The 20,007-nt window shown below is 42.3% G+C and overlaps 1 protein-coding gene and 1 non-coding gene across 4 annotated transcripts in view; both read left to right on the top strand.

Annotated features, from left to right (window-relative positions):
• Fndc3b (fibronectin type III domain containing 3B) overlaps positions 1-20,007 on the top strand; it is a 383,188-nt gene that overhangs the window by 216,213 nt on the left and 146,968 nt on the right. For all 3 annotated transcript variants that reach the window (XM_045161235.1, XM_045161236.1, XM_004652339.2), the window contains exons 5-6: positions 11,812-12,058; positions 15,344-15,625. In XM_045161235.1, coding sequence (XP_045017170.1) covers positions 11,812-12,058; positions 15,344-15,625 — 529 coding nt within the window. The remainder of the gene's footprint in view (positions 1-11,811; positions 12,059-15,343; positions 15,626-20,007) is intronic.
• Positions 5,711-5,815, top strand: LOC123453476. The gene has a single exon (XR_006632855.1). It is a non-coding gene; the product is annotated as a small nucleolar RNA U13 (small nucleolar RNA).

The raw sequence follows: 20,007 nt of genomic DNA on the forward strand, positions 1-20,007 counted from the left end.
AAACTTAACCATTTACCAGCAAAAATTTGTGCCCTAAAAGACACCACAAAAAGTGGAAAGAGAATTGAAAAAGAAAGAAAATGTATACAAATCATATGTGAAAGAAGGAACATGAATCTAAAATATACAAATACCTTCTACAACTCAAGCCAAAAAAGATGATTTAGTCACAGGTGGGTTAAGGCAGTTGGGTTCTGAGGCATACACTTTCATTCTAGCATTTGGTATGGGGACCCAGGAAGACTGTGAGTCCAGTACACCCAGGCCACACACTAAGACCTTGCCCCAGTAAATAAAAGATGGCATAGCTCAGTGATGGAAACTTGCCTAGTATGTACAAGGTCCCAGACCATCACAGAACTGGGAGAAAAAAACAAAACCAACAAAATAACAGTGAACAAGTTAGCAACCAAACAAACCCAAGGGCTAAGGGCCTAGACATTTCTCCAGGGCAGTTATGCAAGTATTCACTTAGCACTTGAAAAGATGTTTATCACCATAAGCCACCACAGCAGGAGAGAGAGAGAGAAAGAGAAAGGGAGGGAGGGAGGGAGGGAGGGAGAGAGAGAGAGAGAGAGAGAGAGAGAGAGAGAGAGAGAGAGAGAACTGTCAGTGAAAACTCAGATTAACTGAGATAGCTATAGTAAGAAAAATAATACCACGAATCATTGAAGATGTGAAAAAGTGAGAGTGTTCCTATCATATATCTGGTCATGTAAAATAGCATCTTTACCTTGGAAATCAGCCGGACAGGTTATCACATGGCAAATCATCGAGTTACCATATAAGCCAGCTGTTGCACCCTCACTGTATAACCAAGAAAACTGGAAAACATGATCCCATGAAAACATGCACATTCATAGCTGCATGGTTCACAATGACCTCAAAGTGGAAACACCCAGCTGTCTATCAAGCCCTAAGTGGATAAATGTAACATGGTCTATCTGTAAGACTAAGCCATAGAGTGAAAGAAATATGAGCTGGAGAGATGGCTTAGCGGTTAAATCACTTGCCAGCAAGGCCAGAGGACCCAGGTTCAATTCCCCAGTACCCACATAAAGCTAGATGCACAAGGTGACACATGTTTCTGGAGTTCGTTTTCAATTGCTAGAGGCACTGGGATGCTCATTCTCTCCCTCTCTTTCTCTGTCTACTTCTTTTTCTCACTCTCAAATAGATAATAAATTAAAAAATATTTTTAAAAAAGACTGAAGAAGTACTGCTTATATACAAAAATGATACACCTTGAAAACAGTATGGTAATCGAATAAAAGCTAGACACAAAAGCTACATATGGTATCATCACAGATATCTGAAATATTCATGGTTGGCAAACTCTTAGAGACCTAGTGTTTGGCAGGGGCTGGAAGAGGGCGTGATGGAGGGGGGTGACTACCTGATAATGGGTATCATGTTCATTTTGGGTAATGAAATGTTTTGAAAGAGTCAGCGGTGATGGTGTTCAACTCTCTGACTATACTAAAATCCACTAAATCAGACATTGAAAAGAATGGGCTTTGTCCTATATACATTATATCTCAACAAAGCTATTACAAAAGGGAAAAAAAAATCAGTGACTCATTTTAGTTATAAGTCACTAAACAACGGGGCAGCCTGAAGAATGCCCAGCCCACCCTGGTGCTACTGGTGTGGGAAGGGTGGTAATGATTACTGTATGGCTGTTGTTTTTCCCATCCTAACTACCTCTGTGGAGCGTGAAGTCGTGACTAGAATGAGAATGGCAACCTGACCATTTCTGATGATACTGGTGGCTTTTCCATGCTGCAGTCTGCACATCAGGGCCACAGCCTGCCTGGATGGACATGCTGCTGTGTGGCCGTGGGAGTGTGGGTGTAGTGAGTGCATTGCATTTCCCATAGTCAACACCCAGCTACTTATGTGTGGTGTGGGCTGTTATTGTAAGAAAATTGAAGAGGGTGTGTGTGTGTGTGTGTGTGTGTTCAACTAAAGGTGTCCTACCATAGCAACTCTCATTGATGGATAGAGATAGTCTTGATTAGAGCAAATAAATCATATAATTTAAGAGCTCAAAAGCTTTTGAAGGCAAACTGATTAAAATTGATCTAATACCCTGGATAAAAAATGCACGTGTGGGGCTGGGGCGATAGTTTTGTGGTTAAAGGTCCTTGCTTGCAAGCCAGCTGGCCCAGGTTCTATTCCCTGGCACGCACATAAAGCTGGACACAAAATGGTGCACACGTGTATGAGCCCAGTGGCACCCATGGCAGTGGGAGGCAGAGCCAGGAGCATGTGGAAGCTTGTGGGCCAGCTTGACTGACATGAAGCAGCAAAACAACCAGAGACACCCTGTCTCAAAAGGAAGGTAAAAGGAAAGGACAGTCACCCCAAAGTTGTCTTCTGGCCACCACATGCTATGAGGCAAGTACTCATTCAAGCACACACTGCATGCACATCCACACACATTAACAATTTTAAAAATAGAAATGTCATTTACATACACAAAATCACAGAACAAGCCAGACTCCTAAACAGATAAGGAGCTATGCTGACAGTATAGCCAGCGTTGCCTTAGGTTGAGAAGGGACTGCACATGAATGTTAGAGATGCTATGGAGTGAGGGTGGAGCTCTTGTTATGTGACTCACTGGTCTTGGTTATAGTAGGTTGTCATGTGTGTGTGGGGGGGTGTTTGGGTTAGAGATTGGGCAAAGACTGAAGAAAAGCTAACTTGACTTCTTCAACTTGAGACAAAATACAGGCTAAGTTTTCTTTCCAACTATGAGGAGGTAGACATAGGTAAGAGTAAATTTAGTCTTTGTATAGTCACTGTCATCACCTCCATTGCATAAACTCATTTGTAAGGGGGCTGGAGTGATGGCTTAGTGGTTAAGGCACTTACCTGCAAAGCCAAAGGACCTTGGTTTGATTCCCCAGAACCCATGTAAGCCAGATGCACAAGGCGGCGCAAGCATCTAGAGTTTGTTTGCAGTGGCTGGAAGCCCTCAGGCACCTATCCCCCCCCCCCGCCTTTTTTTCTCTCTTAAATAAATAAATATCATTTGAAGGGGTTGAAACTGGGTACAGGGCTAGAAATGCATCCGGAAAGATAGGCCATCACCTAGAGGCTTTCCCTCAGAGTCCACCCTGCTTCCCATGGAGCTTTTCCAGCTTTAATTATTTACTTATTTATGTTTTACTACACATGTGAATACCTAATTGATGTGGTAGAAGTAAACATTCAGGGAAATGTGGTGTGAGTACTCAGTAACTGCTGCTGTACTGAAAACAAGTGCAATAGAATATATTCAGAGAGAGTTTGGCAGGGCTTGCCTCCCTGCATATGCCACATAGAATGAAGCAAAATTTTCCTTCCATTGTATACTGGCCATGGTTCTTGTGGTTGCCCACACCATCATTAGCCTCCTGAAAAATTTATATGTATAAATTTCTTAAGCAGATGCCCCAAGTCTTACTTTCCATCCTTCCATACAAATTTATGATACATTGTTCAACTATTACAGGAAAAGCTTCATGCTGGCCCAAAGATTTAAAAACCATATGAAAAGAAAGGGAGAAACATCCAACCTACTGTCATGTCATTGGGGAAACCACTCTTCTTTTTCCACATTAACTTATGGTAACACAGAAACATAGAGTGGTGGTATTTTCTTATAGTTGTTATAGCAGTGGAATTGCTCATCTTCATCCTGCTGTTCAGGGTCAGTACCTGGTGAGATTCTGTTTCCCTTGGGCAGCGTGAGACAAGAAATAAATTGATATTGGAGCATTCTGCAGTCCCAGCGCTGGGGAGGCAGACAGAGGCGGATCCCTGGAGTTCACAAGGCAACCATTCTAGACTAATTCAGGGGTTCCAGGCCAGTGAAAGACCCTGTATCAAAAAAAACACTCAACGGCAACACTCAAGGTTGTCCTCTAGCCTCCACAAAACATTGAGTGTGCATATATGCGCGCATACACACACACACACACACACACACACACACACACACACACACTCGCACACACACTCACACACACACGAAAGAATCATGATCTCTTTGGAAACTTCTCCTAGAGGAATTGATTTTTCTATAGAAAGCAAGGAAGATATTCTGAAACACATTGTATGTGCATGGGACAGAGTGTAATGCCTAGGTATGATTTAGTTTTATCAGTGGATTTGCAGTAATCATGTTTTCCATTTATAAATTACAGACCAGACTGTATGAATGGCCCCTCACCTCAAAGTATTGTGCCTGTTTCCTCTTCCGGGGCCTTCTCATTCTCAGTGTTTTCTCTTGGATTTCATTCTCTTGTTTCTCAGATCCTGGCACCGTGACATGCTAGAGCCTGAGGTTAGGGGGAGGGAACTGTGGCCCAGGTGGAACTCTGTGCTGATTCCTGTGTGATGTCACTAATATTAACTTATTTATTGGGGTACCTGGCTTGTTGGCTTAGTCATCGTCATAGTGAAGCCTCACAGAGGCAGGGGGATTTTCCTTGTCCTCTTCATCGGTAGATTGGTGTCTAGTTCTTGAAAGATGCCTGGCATATCCCAGACATTCATCAAAATGAACTGGCCTGTGGGGTCATTTATATCTTGTTGAGAGAGGAGGAAAAAGCAAACAAGCAAACAAGGCTGTTTTTAAATCTAAAATTAGGTGATTCACTGTGCATATCAAATCTAAGGCAAATACTCATTTTTTTATTCTATTTTATTTTATTTTTTTGCATGGAGGGCTTGATTTTCCTTTGTTTATTTAACTGGCATTTACTGAATGCTCTCTGTGTGCTCAGTTGCCTTTGAGGGAGCTGCAGACGGGCGGGGCTTGTCTGTAACTGAACGGAGCCTGCACCCGTGTCCTGCCTGTTCCTCAGGCCCCTGTAGCAGTTTTAGTTCACTGGCCCCTTTTTCCTCTTTGCTAACTGCTTGTATGCTTGATGTTACCTGAGACTTCCTCTCTGAAGGGCCTGGACCATCCTTCAGATGGGTTGGCAGCAATTAGAAGCTCAGCTTGAGCTGGCTTTCACAGAGCCACTTGGTCCCAGGCTTCTGTAACCACGAAGCTCCCTCTGCGCCTCTTGAACCCAGGATTCTACTGATGGGCAGACTGTGATTTTGGATTTTTCCTCTTTTGCCTCCTGCTCTTTAAGCTTCTATCTATCTATCTATCTATCTATCTATCTATCTATCTATCTATCTCTCTCTCTCTCTCTTTCTGTGTGTGTGTGAGTGTGTTTGGGTGTGTGTGTGTTTGTGTGTGTGTGTGTGTGTGTGTGTGTTTTCATGCAGGTGAAGGCAAGAGGTCAATGTTGGGTGTCTGTCTTAGACACTGTGTACCTCTCCATCTTATCTTTGGGATGAGGTCTCTAACTGAACCTAGAACTTGCTGATTTGGCCAGACTTGCTAGTCAGCAAGCCCCAGAGATCCACCTGTCTCCTGCTTTCCAGAACTGGCATTACAGACACTTGGCTTTCTTACATGGGTGCTCTTGATCCAACTCAGCTCCTCATGCGTGCACTCTTCAGAACTGCACCCACTGCGCAGTCACCCTAGCCCCCTCGTGATGCTTGTACCTTTGCAGGAGCAGAAGGAAAGCTTTTCAGGAATGAAGTTCATTGAAATTCCCGTGGAACAGTACAGTCAAGCATTCCCTTTTAAGATAGAACAGTTAAACCATGCATGTTTTTCCCAGATCCATTCTTGACTTAAAATCTACTTTTCTTGATCCTTTTATTGGTTCATAAGCGTGATGATTGGGTGTTTACGCTCTTGCGTGACGTGTGCCTCCCACTGAACCTTGTTACACTCTGGCACATAACCCGTCTGACGTGAAAAAAAAAAAATCTACTTTTCTTCATACAAACTCTATGTGTTTAGATGAGTTGGCTTGACTTCCATGAACCTCATTCTATCTATGATGGGGGGATGCACGCTGTATACCTCACAGGGCTGCTGGGGTGGGGGGGTTAATGAGGTGATGGGCACTGGTAGTAGTAGCTGATAAGATTTTACTACTCTTATGTCTCCAGCATTGTTCCAGGAGTGTAACCTGTCCTGACCCTGTCCTGTCAGGTGTGGGCTCTTAAAGTACAGCAGGAGGTAGCTGACATATATTGGCTGAGTCAAAGCTTTGTACAGCTCTTGATAGCCCAGCTATCCTAACTCTCAATGGCTGATGGTTTGCATATTTACTTCTCAGCATACCTAAGTTCTGCATAATCCTGCTTATGATGAAAAGGGTATAGACCAATGTGAAAAAAAAAAACCTGCTTCCATAATTTTACTAGTTCGGTCATATTTTGTGCTTTTCCTTTTGTGTAGAACAGCACGCCCAAGGTCAGTTCTCCAGTGGGTATGGAACGGAATGTGGTAGCTGTGGTCAGGCACTGTGCATTTCTCTCCTATCCCACAGTCCCCATGAACTTCCCTTTTGCTGCCACCTCTGGGCTCATGTGTTCAGTTTTAGTGCTTCTCTTGATATCAGATGGATTTTCCAATTTAACATGTTGGACCTCTTCTAGCCACTCGCCCATGTGTCTGCTCTGCACCTAGATTTTCAATGAATGCTTACTGAGCTGGATAAAATTTGATTTTTTTAAAAAAATACTCATACCTAGGTACTGTTTGCCATTGCCTGGCTTTCTTTAGTATTGAAGTTAGGTGTTTATGGATGATAACTGTATCATTTTTTCTTTGCATGTGTGTGTGTGTGCGCATGCATGTTATATATACTGTATATGGAGGCCAGAAGACAACCATGGGTGTTGATCTTCGGGAACATTTTATGCATCTTTTGAGACAGTCTCTCGCTGGCCTGCAGATTACAAGTAGGCTGGACTAGCTGCCCAGCAAGCCCCAGGGATCCATGCATCTGTCTCTCCAGTGCTGGGATTAGAGTACACACAACCTTGCCAGATTATTATTAATTACTATTTTGGATTTTGGGTTTTGGAGATAGGGTCTCACTCTAGTCCAGGCTGACCTGTAATTCACTATGTAGTCTCAGGATGGCCTCGAACTCACGACAATCGTCCTATCTCTGCTTCCCAAGTGCCGAATGAAAGGCGTGTGCCACCATGCCTGACTCGTTGCCAGATTTTTACATGAATTCTCAGGACAAACTCAGGAGACACTTTACCTGCTCAGCTATCTCCCAGCACTGTTTTCTTTTTAATAGTAGGCAAGACCTGTAGACATAGGGTAGAGGACACTTGGACTTTGGAAGTAAGTCCATCTCCATGGCCTGTACATATCTATCTCCCTTACCGTGTTACAGGGTCTGTCTGCGCCCTCGCCTCCCGTTGGATTAGAGCCCCCCTATGCACGTTATGAAGACCGAGCAGTAGGACTTGAGCAAGGATGTTGAAGGCGAGGAGGGCACAGTTCTGCCCACAGTCCGCAGAAGCCCAGGAGCCAGCCCAGTGGCCTTCCCCAGGGAGCTGTGCTTCCTTGGAGAAGATTCCTGATGTCAGTTCTGCTGAAACCCGAGCTGGGAAAAAGCTAGAGGAAGCATCCTTTACTCTGTTTTCTGAAATCACGGTGCCTTGCTGTGATGTCTGCAGCAGTGCTTATTAGATCATCTTCTCGTGTTTCCCTAACCTTTGAATATCCAGAGTTTAGCACATGGTGTGGGCCAGGAAGACACTGCAGAACTGAGTCTATAGTTCAGCCGCCTCCGGACATTGTCATAATGTCTTTCACCCCCAAAGGAAATGAGTTCGTTGTTTCCAGTAGTTACCGATGAAGACTAAAGGCTTATTTCATTGCCTCGGGATGTTGTGGAATGCATTCTTTCAGATGTCTGAATTCCTGTGCAATAATATATACATACATACATATGAATCATCTTTATTAAGCAAAGAATGTGACTGATACCTTTTCCAAAGTTGCATTGTTATTGCTCTTCAGACTTTCCTATTCTTTCGGGAATTAGGCATTATCTCATATTTCACAAAAATATGAATGTTTTAACCATTTGGTAGGCAAAATGTGTTGCTATTTATTTTATAAAGGAACAGTAGGCAAAATATTAATACATATTTTGGCTTTTGTGCTTTAAAGTTAACATTTGGTTTCTTGTGGGGGGATGAAAGACAAGCCTAGGTTTTACAAGTGCAGATTTCTCAGAGTCTCATTCTTTGTGTACATAGAGATTTTTTTTTAAATGCCAGAGTACAACTTAGAGTAATTAGAAACAGGGCTGTTAAACAATATTTTTTTTCTGTTTTTATTTATTTACCTGAGAAAGACAGAGAGGAATAGGGAGGAGAGAAAGAGAGAGAATGGGCACACCAGGGCCTTCAGCCTCTGCAAATGAACTCTAGACACATGCGCCTCTTTGTGCATCTGGCATATGTGGGTTCTGGGAAATTGAACCTGGGTCTTTTGGCTTTGCAGGCAAGTGCCATAACCGCTAAGCCATCTCAAACAATTTTTATATGTGTAGGCAATGAAGCTACTTAATTTTCTAACTAGAAACCTGGTGTGTGGGGGAGAGGGGTTAGCTGGGAGTTCAAGGTAACTTTGCCTTCAGATTGACAATGATTTTTAAATTAGTACAAATATTCTTATAAGATATGGTAGTAAAAAGATAACATTTTAGCTCTGTGTCCTTTATTTCCCTCCTCTCATGCCTCCATGGGACATTTTTCTTGTTAGTGCTTTTATTTGCACATGTGTGTATGTGCACTCTGTGTGTGTGTGTGTGTGTGTGTGTGTGTGTGTGTGTGTGTGTCCGTCCATCCGTCCGTCTGTCTGTCCGTCCATCCGTCCATCCCTCCCAGGGTCTCTTGTCACTGCAAACAGAATGTCAGAGATTTGCACTACTTTTTGCAACAGACTTTATGTGGGTGGTTGGGGAATTGAACACAGTGTGGCAGACTTTGTAAGTAAGCACCTATAACTGCTGAGCCATCTTTTCAGCCCCTATTAGTAGTTCTTGATGCACTTTTTAAAAGAGCATTTTCCAGGGCTGGAGAGATGGCTTAGCAATTAAGACATTTGCCTGTGAAGCCAGAGGACCTAGGTTTGATTCTCCAGGACCCATGTAAGCCAGATGCACAAGGGGCACATGCATCTGGAGTTCGTTTGCTGTGGCTAGAGGCCCTGGCGTGCCCATTCTCCCTCCCTCTCTCTCTCTCTCTCTCTCTCTCTCTCTCTCTCTCTCTCTCTCTCTCTCTTCTCTCTCTCTCTCTCTGCTTGCAAATAAATAAATAAAATTTTTAAAGGGTAAAGAGAATTTTCCTACAGTGAATCAGAAATAATAAGATAAGTGATGAAAACTTTCCTTACGACTACCACTAACTGAACGTGCAAAGAGACCCTCATATTTGCTGAGAATGCTGATCCCCTCTTACCACTTCAGGGCAGTCCTTAAAACTGATTAACTGCTATAAGTTCTACAGTTGATGAAAAAAGAAAAAAAAAAAACCTAAGGTTATAAAACTTAAAAAATTGTTTGCTTCTATGGACTTTTCAAAATTGAATGAAAGAGAAGCATCTGAAATGTGCTTTTCTCCTTTCGTCATGCCTAGTGGAAGGTAGGGAGGGAAAGAAGACACTAGAATAGTGCATTTTTGTAAATGTTAAGAATAAGGGCTGGAGAGATGGCTTAGTGGTTAAGCATTTGCCTGTGAAACCTAAGGACCCCGATTCGAGGCTTGACTCCTCAGGACCCATGTTAGCCAGATGCACAAGGGGGCACGCACGACTGGAGTTCATTTGCAGTGGCTGAAGGCCCTGGTGCGTCCATTCTCTCTCTCTTTCTCTCTGCCTCTTTCTTTCTCTCTCTCTCTCTCTCTCTCTCTCTCTCTCTCTCTCTCTCTCTCTCTCTGTCACTCTCAAATAAATAAATAAAAATAAACAAAATTTTTTTAAAAATAATAAGCCATAACATTTATTTTGAAATTGTACAAAGTGGGTTGCAAAGTAGCAGTGTGTACTCTGTGTTTTAGACAAAATGGATGATCTTATCAGTATATGCTCAAGACGTTGCAGTGCTGTGTATGAAACTCTTGCAGTACACAGAATCATAAATTAGCACCTCTGCTTTCATGAAGGAGTTAACAGAATTATGTGGCCAAGACCCAAGGCAGGGTGCAACCAAAACTGTCCTGAGTGTTGTTTGGATTCTTTAAGGAGTTAATATTATTATATTTAAAGTAATAACACAGTAGAAACATTCATCTTAAATTCATTAAAATAGAGATAATTTGTTTTCTTAAAATAAAGAATAATGGCTGTTAATTAAATCTAGGCTTATCTTGTACATTAAAATATAGACTAAACAAAGAGGTTTGCCAGTTTGTCTTAAGCAAGATTTTTTTTTTAATGTGAAATTAACTAAATATAGGGTACTTTTTAGGGCGGAATTTTATTTTAATTGCTTTGCACAAAAAGGTTTGACATTTCTTAAAAACATAAAAAATGCTATCTAACTAATTTTACTAGCTATGTAATTTCTCTTGAAATTTCTATTAGAAGTGTGAAAAATTAATAGAATTATATAATTTTAAGATAGAAATTATTTTAAAAATCACCTCATATAATCACTCATTTCACAGTTTACTCATTAAAACTGCCATTGCAAGATATTTTTTTTTGTCTTTAGAACAAGTATTGATGTGTCTTCTCAGGAGCCTGGTCGTGTTTTCCAAGTTCAGTGGTGTGTGCATGCATGCGTGCGTGTATACACATGTGCACGTGTTAATTTTCTTTAAATGGACCAAAGCAGGGCTTCATGCCAGCAAGGAAGGCTGTGCCACTGAGCTATACCCTCAACTTCCCACGTTTCTTCTTGTGCCTCCTTTCTCACAGACCCCTGACCTGCAGTTTCTTCATCAGTTCCCCTCCATCCTGCAGTTCTTTGCAGCCCCTGAAGCCTTTCCTGACTCTGTCTTTTCTTCAGTTACCCCACAGGTTCCCTTTCTGATGACAGCGTCAGTGGTGTGAACTATTTCTTTGCTTGTTTAACCAAAGCAGTTTGCTCTTAGAGTAGATAGCATGGTGCAGACCACAGATGTGACACATACCAACCTTGCTCCCCCATAGCTGCTGTCCTAGACAAAGTGGCATAGTGTTTAAAGAAAGTGGTGGGCCAAGAGCTGGCAGGCTCACCCTCCCCACAGCATGCTTCCCTTCGTCGGCTCTTCCGCCGTAGCACTCACGGTGACATCAGGACAGTGTGGTGCATCCGGGGTGCTGTGGCTGTAGATGGAGGTGAGCATGCTGATGAAGACTCCTCAAGGTTTTCTTTGGTCGGAATCCCTTCATTTTGTCTACACTTTTAGTTCCAGATGAATGATACTTTAGGGCATGCCAATGGCTCCTGCACCCCTTGTGCTGATGGAACTGAGCCTCTTAAAGCAGAAGTGAGGCAGGATGATGCTTGATGTCTGGAAGCCCAGCCTTAGATCCTTTTTCTGAAAAACCATTCATTGATCCCTGATGTTTTTATTCCAAAGCCACTCATAATAGTGTGCAGGCACACATTAAATGTATTTATCTTGGATGAAGCTTGTGCAAATTTTATGATAAAAACAAGATATGTTATCAAGTTATTTGGTGTCCAAGACGTATGGCATCAGAATCAGAGTGTCGACAAATACTTTATTTTTGTAAATTTTAACTGTTAAGCATTATTACTTATAGAATCATTGAAAAACTTACTTTAATTGATAGGATGATAAAACCAGTGTCTAACATGCATTTTCTTTAACAGAAGAAAGACTTATTTGAAACAGACATTACTAAGAACTTCCATAGTATGATTGTTAATAGTGTATACTACATCTAATCCTTTTGCTTTGTTTTTTTTTTTTCCATAGGTGATTGAAGACAGTACCGGAGTCCGCAGGGTGGTGGTCACACCCCAGTCTCCTGAGTGTTATCCCCCAAGCTACCCCTCAGCAATGTCTCCAACCCATCACCTACCCCCTTACCTGACTCACCACCCACCACATTTTATTCAGAACTCACACACAGCATACTACCCACCTGTTACCCTACCTGGAGATATGCAACCTCAATTTTTCCCTCAGCATCACCTTCCCCCCACAATATATGGCGAGCAAGGTGAGTAGATCATTGCTGGTGTCAGGATGTGTAGAAACTGGCTGTACTTCAGCATGAGACTTCTTTCGTGTCCTCTAGAATAAGCAATGCAGACAAGGATCCAGCTGGGAGGAAACGCACAGGAAATTGCTAGCTTTCTTTATCCTGAATTGTGCCTTGGAAAGATCACTTTGTGGCTAGCATCCTGTCCTTCCTTCTTCCATTCCCTTCCCTCTTCCCTCCTCCTCTTCTCCCCTTCTCTACCCTTTCCTTCTACTCCCTTCTCTTCTCTTCCCTTCTTCCCTCTCCTCCCCTCTTCTTCCCTTCTTTTTCCTTAGCTCTCCTTCTATTTAATTCCCTTCCCTCCCCTTCTCTTCCTTTCTTCTCTTTTCTTATCTCTCCTTCTAGTCCCTTCCTTTTCCTCCACTCCCCTTCTCCCCTCCTCTCCCCTTTCCTTCCTCTCCCTTCCCTTCTTTCCTCCTTTCCCCCTCTATTCCTTTTTTCTTCTGCTCTCCTGTCCTCCCCTTCCTTTACTTCCCCTTCTATTCTCTCTCCTCCCCTTCCTTTCCCTCTTCTTCCCAAATCTTTTCCCCTTTCCTCCCCACTTTCCATTCCCTGGCAGTTGTCCCAGTTCTGCTCACTGCTCCAACCTCACAAAGACCAATGAGTGGTATAGCTACTTTTTACCCTAGAAGTGGGATAATGGTTGGCATATGTTCCTATATTCCCTTTGCATGGATTTAGGCAACTGTGGCCGGAGGCGGAGCTGTAGCACATTATTTCTTTGGCATCACTATGGGCTGCCGGTGGAAGGGAAATTGAAATGATTCATGCCCTGTTTCGAACGTTACACGATTGTGAAACCTCAATATCCTATGGGTTTCCCAGCAGATCTGTCTTGGAAGAACTCAAAAATCCTCTCACTGTTGACGTGGCCCTCCAGAACATGTTTTTTACTTTGAGACTGACCATTACTTTAGCCACAGTGCCGCTGGTTGGTAGGCAAATGCTTACCTTGAAGTGAAAAGAGCCTCAGAGACAGGAACGTGCCTTTTTAAAGTTTTGACCTTGGTGTTGGTTTAGTCTAAAGCTCTGTCTGTCCAAATAGATACATACAGTCCAGATAAGAGAGTTGTAAAAGTTACACTTCATTGTCTTTTGCCAAGTAACCTAAGCCAAAATAACAAGTCAACTATAATATGAAGACATTTAAAAAAACTGAAAAGAATTAGTTAAATAACTTGTTTTGCTTTGTTTTGTTTGAGATAGGGTCTATGTAGCTCAGGCTGGTCTTGATCTCAGCAGTTTTCCTGCTTCTGCCTTGAAAATGCTGGAATTACAGACTCCACCATGCTCAGCTAATTAAATCTTGACATACATACATACATACATATATACATACATACATACATACATACATACGTACTCATTGATTTGTCACAGTCTACATGAACTATTTGACAGTTTGTCAGGGTCTGGCTGGATCTGGACTACAATGACAGTCTGAAGAGTCTTGGCTCTTGATTCCCAGCTTGGTAATGCTGTCTGACCTGCCTCATTTTAGTAGCCTGTCAGTAAAATGCCATGTAGTTACTGTCTTGTAAATGGTAGCCTTGGTAATGTTAGGCAAGGTGGAGCTATGCTTTAAATCACCATTGGAATTAAACAAGATGGGTTATAGATGATTCACTCCCTAGTGTATTTTAATTGAATTTCATTCAAATAACACTGAATAGTAATATACAAAAATTGAAATCACCTTCCTTAATTTAAAACTGAAAAAAGTATTGAAACAAAATCTGCGCTTTAAAGAAGTATTGTTTGCTGGGCATGGTGGCACACACCTTTAATCCCAGCACTTGGGAGGGAGGTGGAGGAGGAGGATCACCAAGAGTTCAAGACCATCCTGAGACTACATAGTGAATTCCAGGACAGCCTGAGCTAGAGTGAAATGCTACCTCAAACAACAACAACAACAAAAAGTATTAACAGTGGCAGATGCACTCTCCTTAGGTCTCAAAGTGCGTATCTAAAAGCAACATACTCATTAACCTCTGGAGCCATGAGTGTTAAGAAGGCTCTCTGTGTGCCTCACTTGATTCATATTAGTGTCTATGGTAGACGTTGTAAATCTCAAGTGACATGCATTATGTTGTGTAGAACACTTGCCATTCATCTGACATATGTTGAGATAGTGTATTTGAATATATACTCTCTAAGAAGGGTTGTACACATCTAAACTATCTTGAGGAGCTTGATTCTTTAAAGCTTCCCGTTAGCTATGAGAACTGAAAGGAAGTAATTCCTAAATTATCAGGGTATCCATACATTCCTGGCCAGCCTATGACAGTCTTGGTTTAGATTTCTCATCACAGAGAAATTGAGTCACTCCTCCCTTTCTGTGCTCAGAAGTGTCTATAGCCTATATGCTCTATATTTGAGATTTTTTTCCAGGAAAGATATAAGGTTCCACTGTCTGTGTTATGCATTGTTGTTTATATTGATACTTAAAGAACATTTCTAAACATTTAGATTTTAAAGAATATTTCCACCCTAAAATCATAAGGTTATATTGCAGGTTTGCTGTTTTGTTGTGACCCACTCTGCACTGCATAGTGGGGTGAGGTCCCACTCACTTTGCCTTGCCTGCTGGTACTCCAGAAGAGAAGTTGGTCGCATAGCTAAGTAGGTTTCCCACCAGGTGGCAGAGATGGTGCATCCTTTTCCTACATTTTTTCTCCCAAAGCATTTTTCCTGATTTTTTGCCTTTTGTTACTTTTAAGGTCAATTTCTCAATACCCTGAAAATAATTTTCTTCAATTATTTACTTTTTGGATGCCACATATAACCCTTGTATTGTCGTAGCTCTGTACTTTCCAGTAGAGATGCCACTGTGTTTACAAAGATAGGAATTCTTTAGCTAGTTTGATTCCTTGTACAAATTTTAAGGGTATTTAATCTAACTTTTACATGCGTTGTAGCTTAACATGTAGACAAAATTGAATTTAGTTATAAATTCACCCAGTGTGTAAAGTCTTTGAGGACAACCTTTCTCCTTTATTCTTTATGTTATTTATGAGAAATTTCCAAACACGCTATGATTTTTAGTAGTTGACTATTTCTTGATTGAAAAGGAATGGGATACTTGAGATATATGATGCATGTAGCATTTTCTTAAAGGTATAATTTAGAATGTATATAGTAACACTTTCAACTTCTTCCTCCAGGGGTCATGCCATTTGACCTCTTAGTCATTTGCTATGACAAAGACTCTGAGGCAGCGTTTGTCACACTCATCTTTTCTAGAAATTATACCACTCTATGGAATGTCCAGCTACATTACCCGAGAAGATCAGTATACCAAGCCGCCTCACAAAAAACTGAAAGACCGCCAGATCGACCGACAGAACCGTCTGAACAGCCCTCCTTCTACCATCTACAAGAGCAGTTGTGCCACCGTATACAATGGCTATGGGAAGGGGCACAGTGGAGGGAGTGGCGGAGGTGGCAGTGGTGGCGGGCCTGGAATCAAGAAGACAGAGAGGAGAGCCAGAAGCAGCCCCAAGTCAAATGATTCAGACTTTCAAGGTAAAGCTGCAGATATTGGCTATGACAGATTATTACCACACGGATATCCTAAAGTAGCATTTTTTCACATAGGAACATTATTTCCTGGTAGGCAGGTTTTCTGCCGGAAACCTGCTAGGTTAATCTCATTAATCTGTTTCCTAGTAAGGAAAAAATATTGTACCATTTATTTATTTTCTGAAAAAATATTTTATTTATTTATGAGAAAGAAAGAGACAGATAGAATGGGCACACCAGGGCCTCTGGCCACTACATATAAACTCCAGACACATGTGCCCCCTGTGCATCTGGCTTACGTGGGACCTGGGGTATTGAACCCAGGTCCTTAGGCTTCACAGGCAAATGCCATAACCGCTAAGCCATCTCCCCATTTCCCCAGTTCCCCATTTATTATTTTTTTTAAATATTTTTGAAATTATTTTCATTAATTAATTAATTAATTGTTTTTTTAAATTTTTTATTTATTTATTTGAGAGCGACAGACACAGAGAGAAAAACAGATATAGGGAAGGAGAGAGAATGGGCACGCCAGGGCTTCCAGTCCCTGCAAATGAACTCCAGACGCGTGTGCCCCCTTGTGCATCTGGCTAACATGGGACCTGGGGAACCGAGCCTCGAACCGGGGTCCTTAGGCTTCACAGGCAAGCACTTAACTGCTAAGCCATCTCTCCAGCCCTTGTTTTGGTTTTTTGAGGTAGGGTTTCACTGTAGTCCAGGCTGACCTGGAATTCACTAGGTATTCTCAGGGTAGCCTTGAACTCACAGCGATCCTCCTACCTCCTACCTTTGCCTCCTGAGTCCTAGGATTAAAAGCATGTGCCCACACGCCCGACCTATTTTCATTTTGTAAGCAGAGAGAGGTAGAGAGAAGAGAGATAGGTACAGAGAATGGGCATGCCAGGGCCTCCAGTCACTACAAACAAACTCCAGATGTATGTGCATCCTTGTGCATCTGGCTTTACATGAGTACTGGGTAATAGAACCTGGGTCTTTAGACTTTGTAGGCAAGCACCTTAACCACTGAGCCATCTCTCCAGCCCGTTTTATTTTTTATTAGCTTATTTTCCATCCCTTGTGCTATATCCCTACCTACTTAATCTCAGAAACAACCTGAGATTGTTTTCACACGAGAGCCCCTCTGTTCTTTTATTCTACATGGCTATTGAAGAAATCATAGAATCCTTTCTTCTAGCAAGCATGGGCCAGTTTCAGTCTCAAGTACTTACACCTGATGTAGCCGGCTGTAATTCTTTCTGTGCTATTATGAACTCGATCAGAGCATGGCAAGAGCATATTTCTGGTTAGTCTCAGAAATTGGTGTCCTCTAAGTGTGCTGCGCATCGAGTCTGAAACGTTCACCGATGAAGAATGAGATAGAGAGGGGGCTCACCGCCTGTAAGTGGATTGCACCTCAGAAGGGCACATGCTTTCTGTAGATTAATCTTGATACAGATATGTGGGCCTGATGGAGAAGCATGTGTGTTTTTATTGAGGCTTATAGTGAGATTTAGGAATAACCTTTTATCAGTGCTATGGGAGAAAAAAAAAAAAACAGGCTTTTTTCTATGGACAAATGTTTTAGGTGAAGCAAAAGAAGGGACCATTTTGACAGCGGTGCTGAGTATACACATACCATTGACTGGGGGACAAAGATGAGTGTCTGTGAGAGACCAGATAACTGATGGCGGCGCTCATTACTCATTGTGTGGCATCCCGGTAGAACAGTGGCTGTGGCTGTGACAGTGATTGTGAATGAGGAGATGGAAGTTGTGTGGGTTTGTCTGTCCCAGGAAGATTATTATACTCTGAAAGAAAGAGGAAAGTCTGGTAAAACAGATATTGGCATAATTTCCCTTCAGGCTATTTATGATTTACGAATGGCGGCGCAAGAAAGGGGAACTGACAATACATGAAATGTGAAATGTCATAGATTCTCTTTTTTTTCTTGTATGTGTGTGTGCATGTGCATATGTATGTTCAGATGTGTGTAGGTACTGTGTTCATATGTATAGGTGCTGCATGCAGGCATGGGTGAATGCTGGAAGTTGACAGGAAGTATCTTCCTCTGCCCATAACCACCTTGTTTTCTTGTGATGTGGTCCTTGCTGAACCTGGAGTTCAGGGATTCAGCCAGACTTCAGACTAGTTAGTCAGCGAGCCTTAGGGACCCACTTGTCTCCACTTACCCAATGTACCATAGTCCTTGACATTTTCATACCTTGAGCCTCATGCTTGCCAGGCAAGGACTTGGACCAGTGAAGCATCTCCCTGCCCACACCTCTTGTTCGTGAAGTCAGTGGTGATGTTCAGCAGCATTTCAGCCACATGTGCCTCAGAATGTGGTTCTGAGCCCCATTTGATTCCCAAAAGCTTCTCTTGTAAATGAAAACATTGTCCCCTATCTCTGTGCTAAAGTTTCTCGTGACTCATTTTGCCAACTCAGAAGTGAGCTTCTAAGATCACCCTTCAACGTGCCACATGACCAGATTAGTACCCAACTGCATTTAGCACGATTATGATTTATACATGTGGCTTGCAAAGGCATAGGCTGTGCGGTAACCATAGCATGTGGCCTGTGGTATTCCTCCATATTCTGCTTATATTAACTTGCTGCATTTCCAGAAGAGAAAAGTGTTGTCTGTGCTTCACAATTCCTTCACCTTTTGGGAATCCACTCTATCTATTCTTCTGCTGTTTACAATAGACACGTGCTAAAAAAGGTAGGGGCTGGGGGTGAAACTCACTGATGGATCACTTGCCTTGTTACTTGAGGGCTGAGGTTCAGTTCCCAATAGTGACGACGGAAAAGAAGGGGGAAGAGGGCTAAAACTTAGATGTGCACCTGGAATCACAGCAGAAGTAAGAATCACCATGAATTTGAGGTCTGCTTGAGACTACCTAGTGAATTCTCGGTCAGCTTGGACTAGAGCAAGATTCTACCTTGAAAACAAAACAAAACAAAGAAACAAAAATACATTTAAAATATAAGCAATCACAATAGTTAAAACCTGGATGTTGACACAAATAGACATGTGAAAAGGATGGTGGTGAATTATCCATTCTCTTGAGTGTTGGTTCTCTCAGGTTCTGCTAGGCAAGAAACAGGGAAGCTTTAAAAAAATTGTGTGTGTATGTGCGCACGTGTATGCATTCATGCGCACACACACATACACACACCTCTTGCCAGTGCAAACACACTCCAGACACTTGGGCCACTTTTTGAGTCTGGCTTACATGGGTTGTTTGGGAATTGAACACCAGCCAGCAGGCATTGCAAGCCAGCACCTTCAACCACCTAGCTTTCTTCCAAGCCTCCAGAGGGGATTTTTAACCAGAGATCCATAAGACCTCATTTCAGAACTATGAAACCAGAATCTGCTCACTTATTTTGGCTTCATGATTTTTTTAAAAAGTCTAGCCTCCATAGGGATAATATAAGAGCAAGGACTACTGTTGCAATGTTAAAAATAGTTTAAAACCTAAGGTTCAATGTGGTTGACAGACTGAACACAATCTCCAGTAGCAGCTTTGTCTGTTTTATTCAGGACCCCCTGCCCAAGACTGTGCTCAATACATAGGTACTTCGTACGTATTTGCGTATTTGTAAAATGATCCCTGTGTTCTTAATGGCTTTGTTTTCCGAGCAAGCTTTCTCTTTGAACATAGCTTTGATACCATTTCCTCTCCCTGGAACAGCCTGCTGTATTGTTCCAGGATTGCTCTGGGCTCACCTCTCCTTGCTTTGCCTTTTGCCTTCAGGAAAAGGTGTTCGGCATGGCAAAGCTCATCTTCACAGAATTCCTGCTTCCTCCTAACCTCTTGGAGCTGATGGGATGTGGGCAGAGAACAGTTGGGACTTGATTCAGAAATACTTGGCTTAGATTCAGGCTTTTTCCCACTTACTATTTATTTGCTCTTATATTCCCCAAATTTTCCTGTCCTCATCTGTACAGTAAGTATTTCAGTTTCTGTCATTAAGCATTAAAAATTAGCCTAGCTCAGTTGTTTATATCTTTGTGTAACTATAGCCCTCAGTACTCCTTTTTCCTTTTCCCCTTCTCCCTTTTGCCTCTGCCCCTTCCCCCTCAACTTTTTGTCTCATGCATCACAGGTTGTCCAAATTGCTGTAGCAGAGAATGACTGCTAATCTTCCTGTCTCTACCTCCCGGGCTCTGGGATCACTGGTGTACACTACCACACCTGATTTAAGTGATGCTGGCGGTCCAACCCGGGGTTTTGTGAGTGCTAAACAAATTCTCAGCCCCCTGAGCCACATCCCCAGCCCCTGATACTTGAGTCCTCTTTACTTTCGCCCCCATCCTTAGTATGACTTGTTTTTAATAGCATCACCTCTCATTCAATGCATACTATCCTCCCAGCAG

Source organism: Jaculus jaculus, chromosome 11 (genome assembly GCF_020740685.1).
Source record: "Jaculus jaculus isolate mJacJac1 chromosome 11, mJacJac1.mat.Y.cur, whole genome shotgun sequence".
In the NCBI taxonomy this organism is placed as follows: domain Eukaryota; kingdom Metazoa; phylum Chordata; class Mammalia; order Rodentia; family Dipodidae; genus Jaculus; species Jaculus jaculus.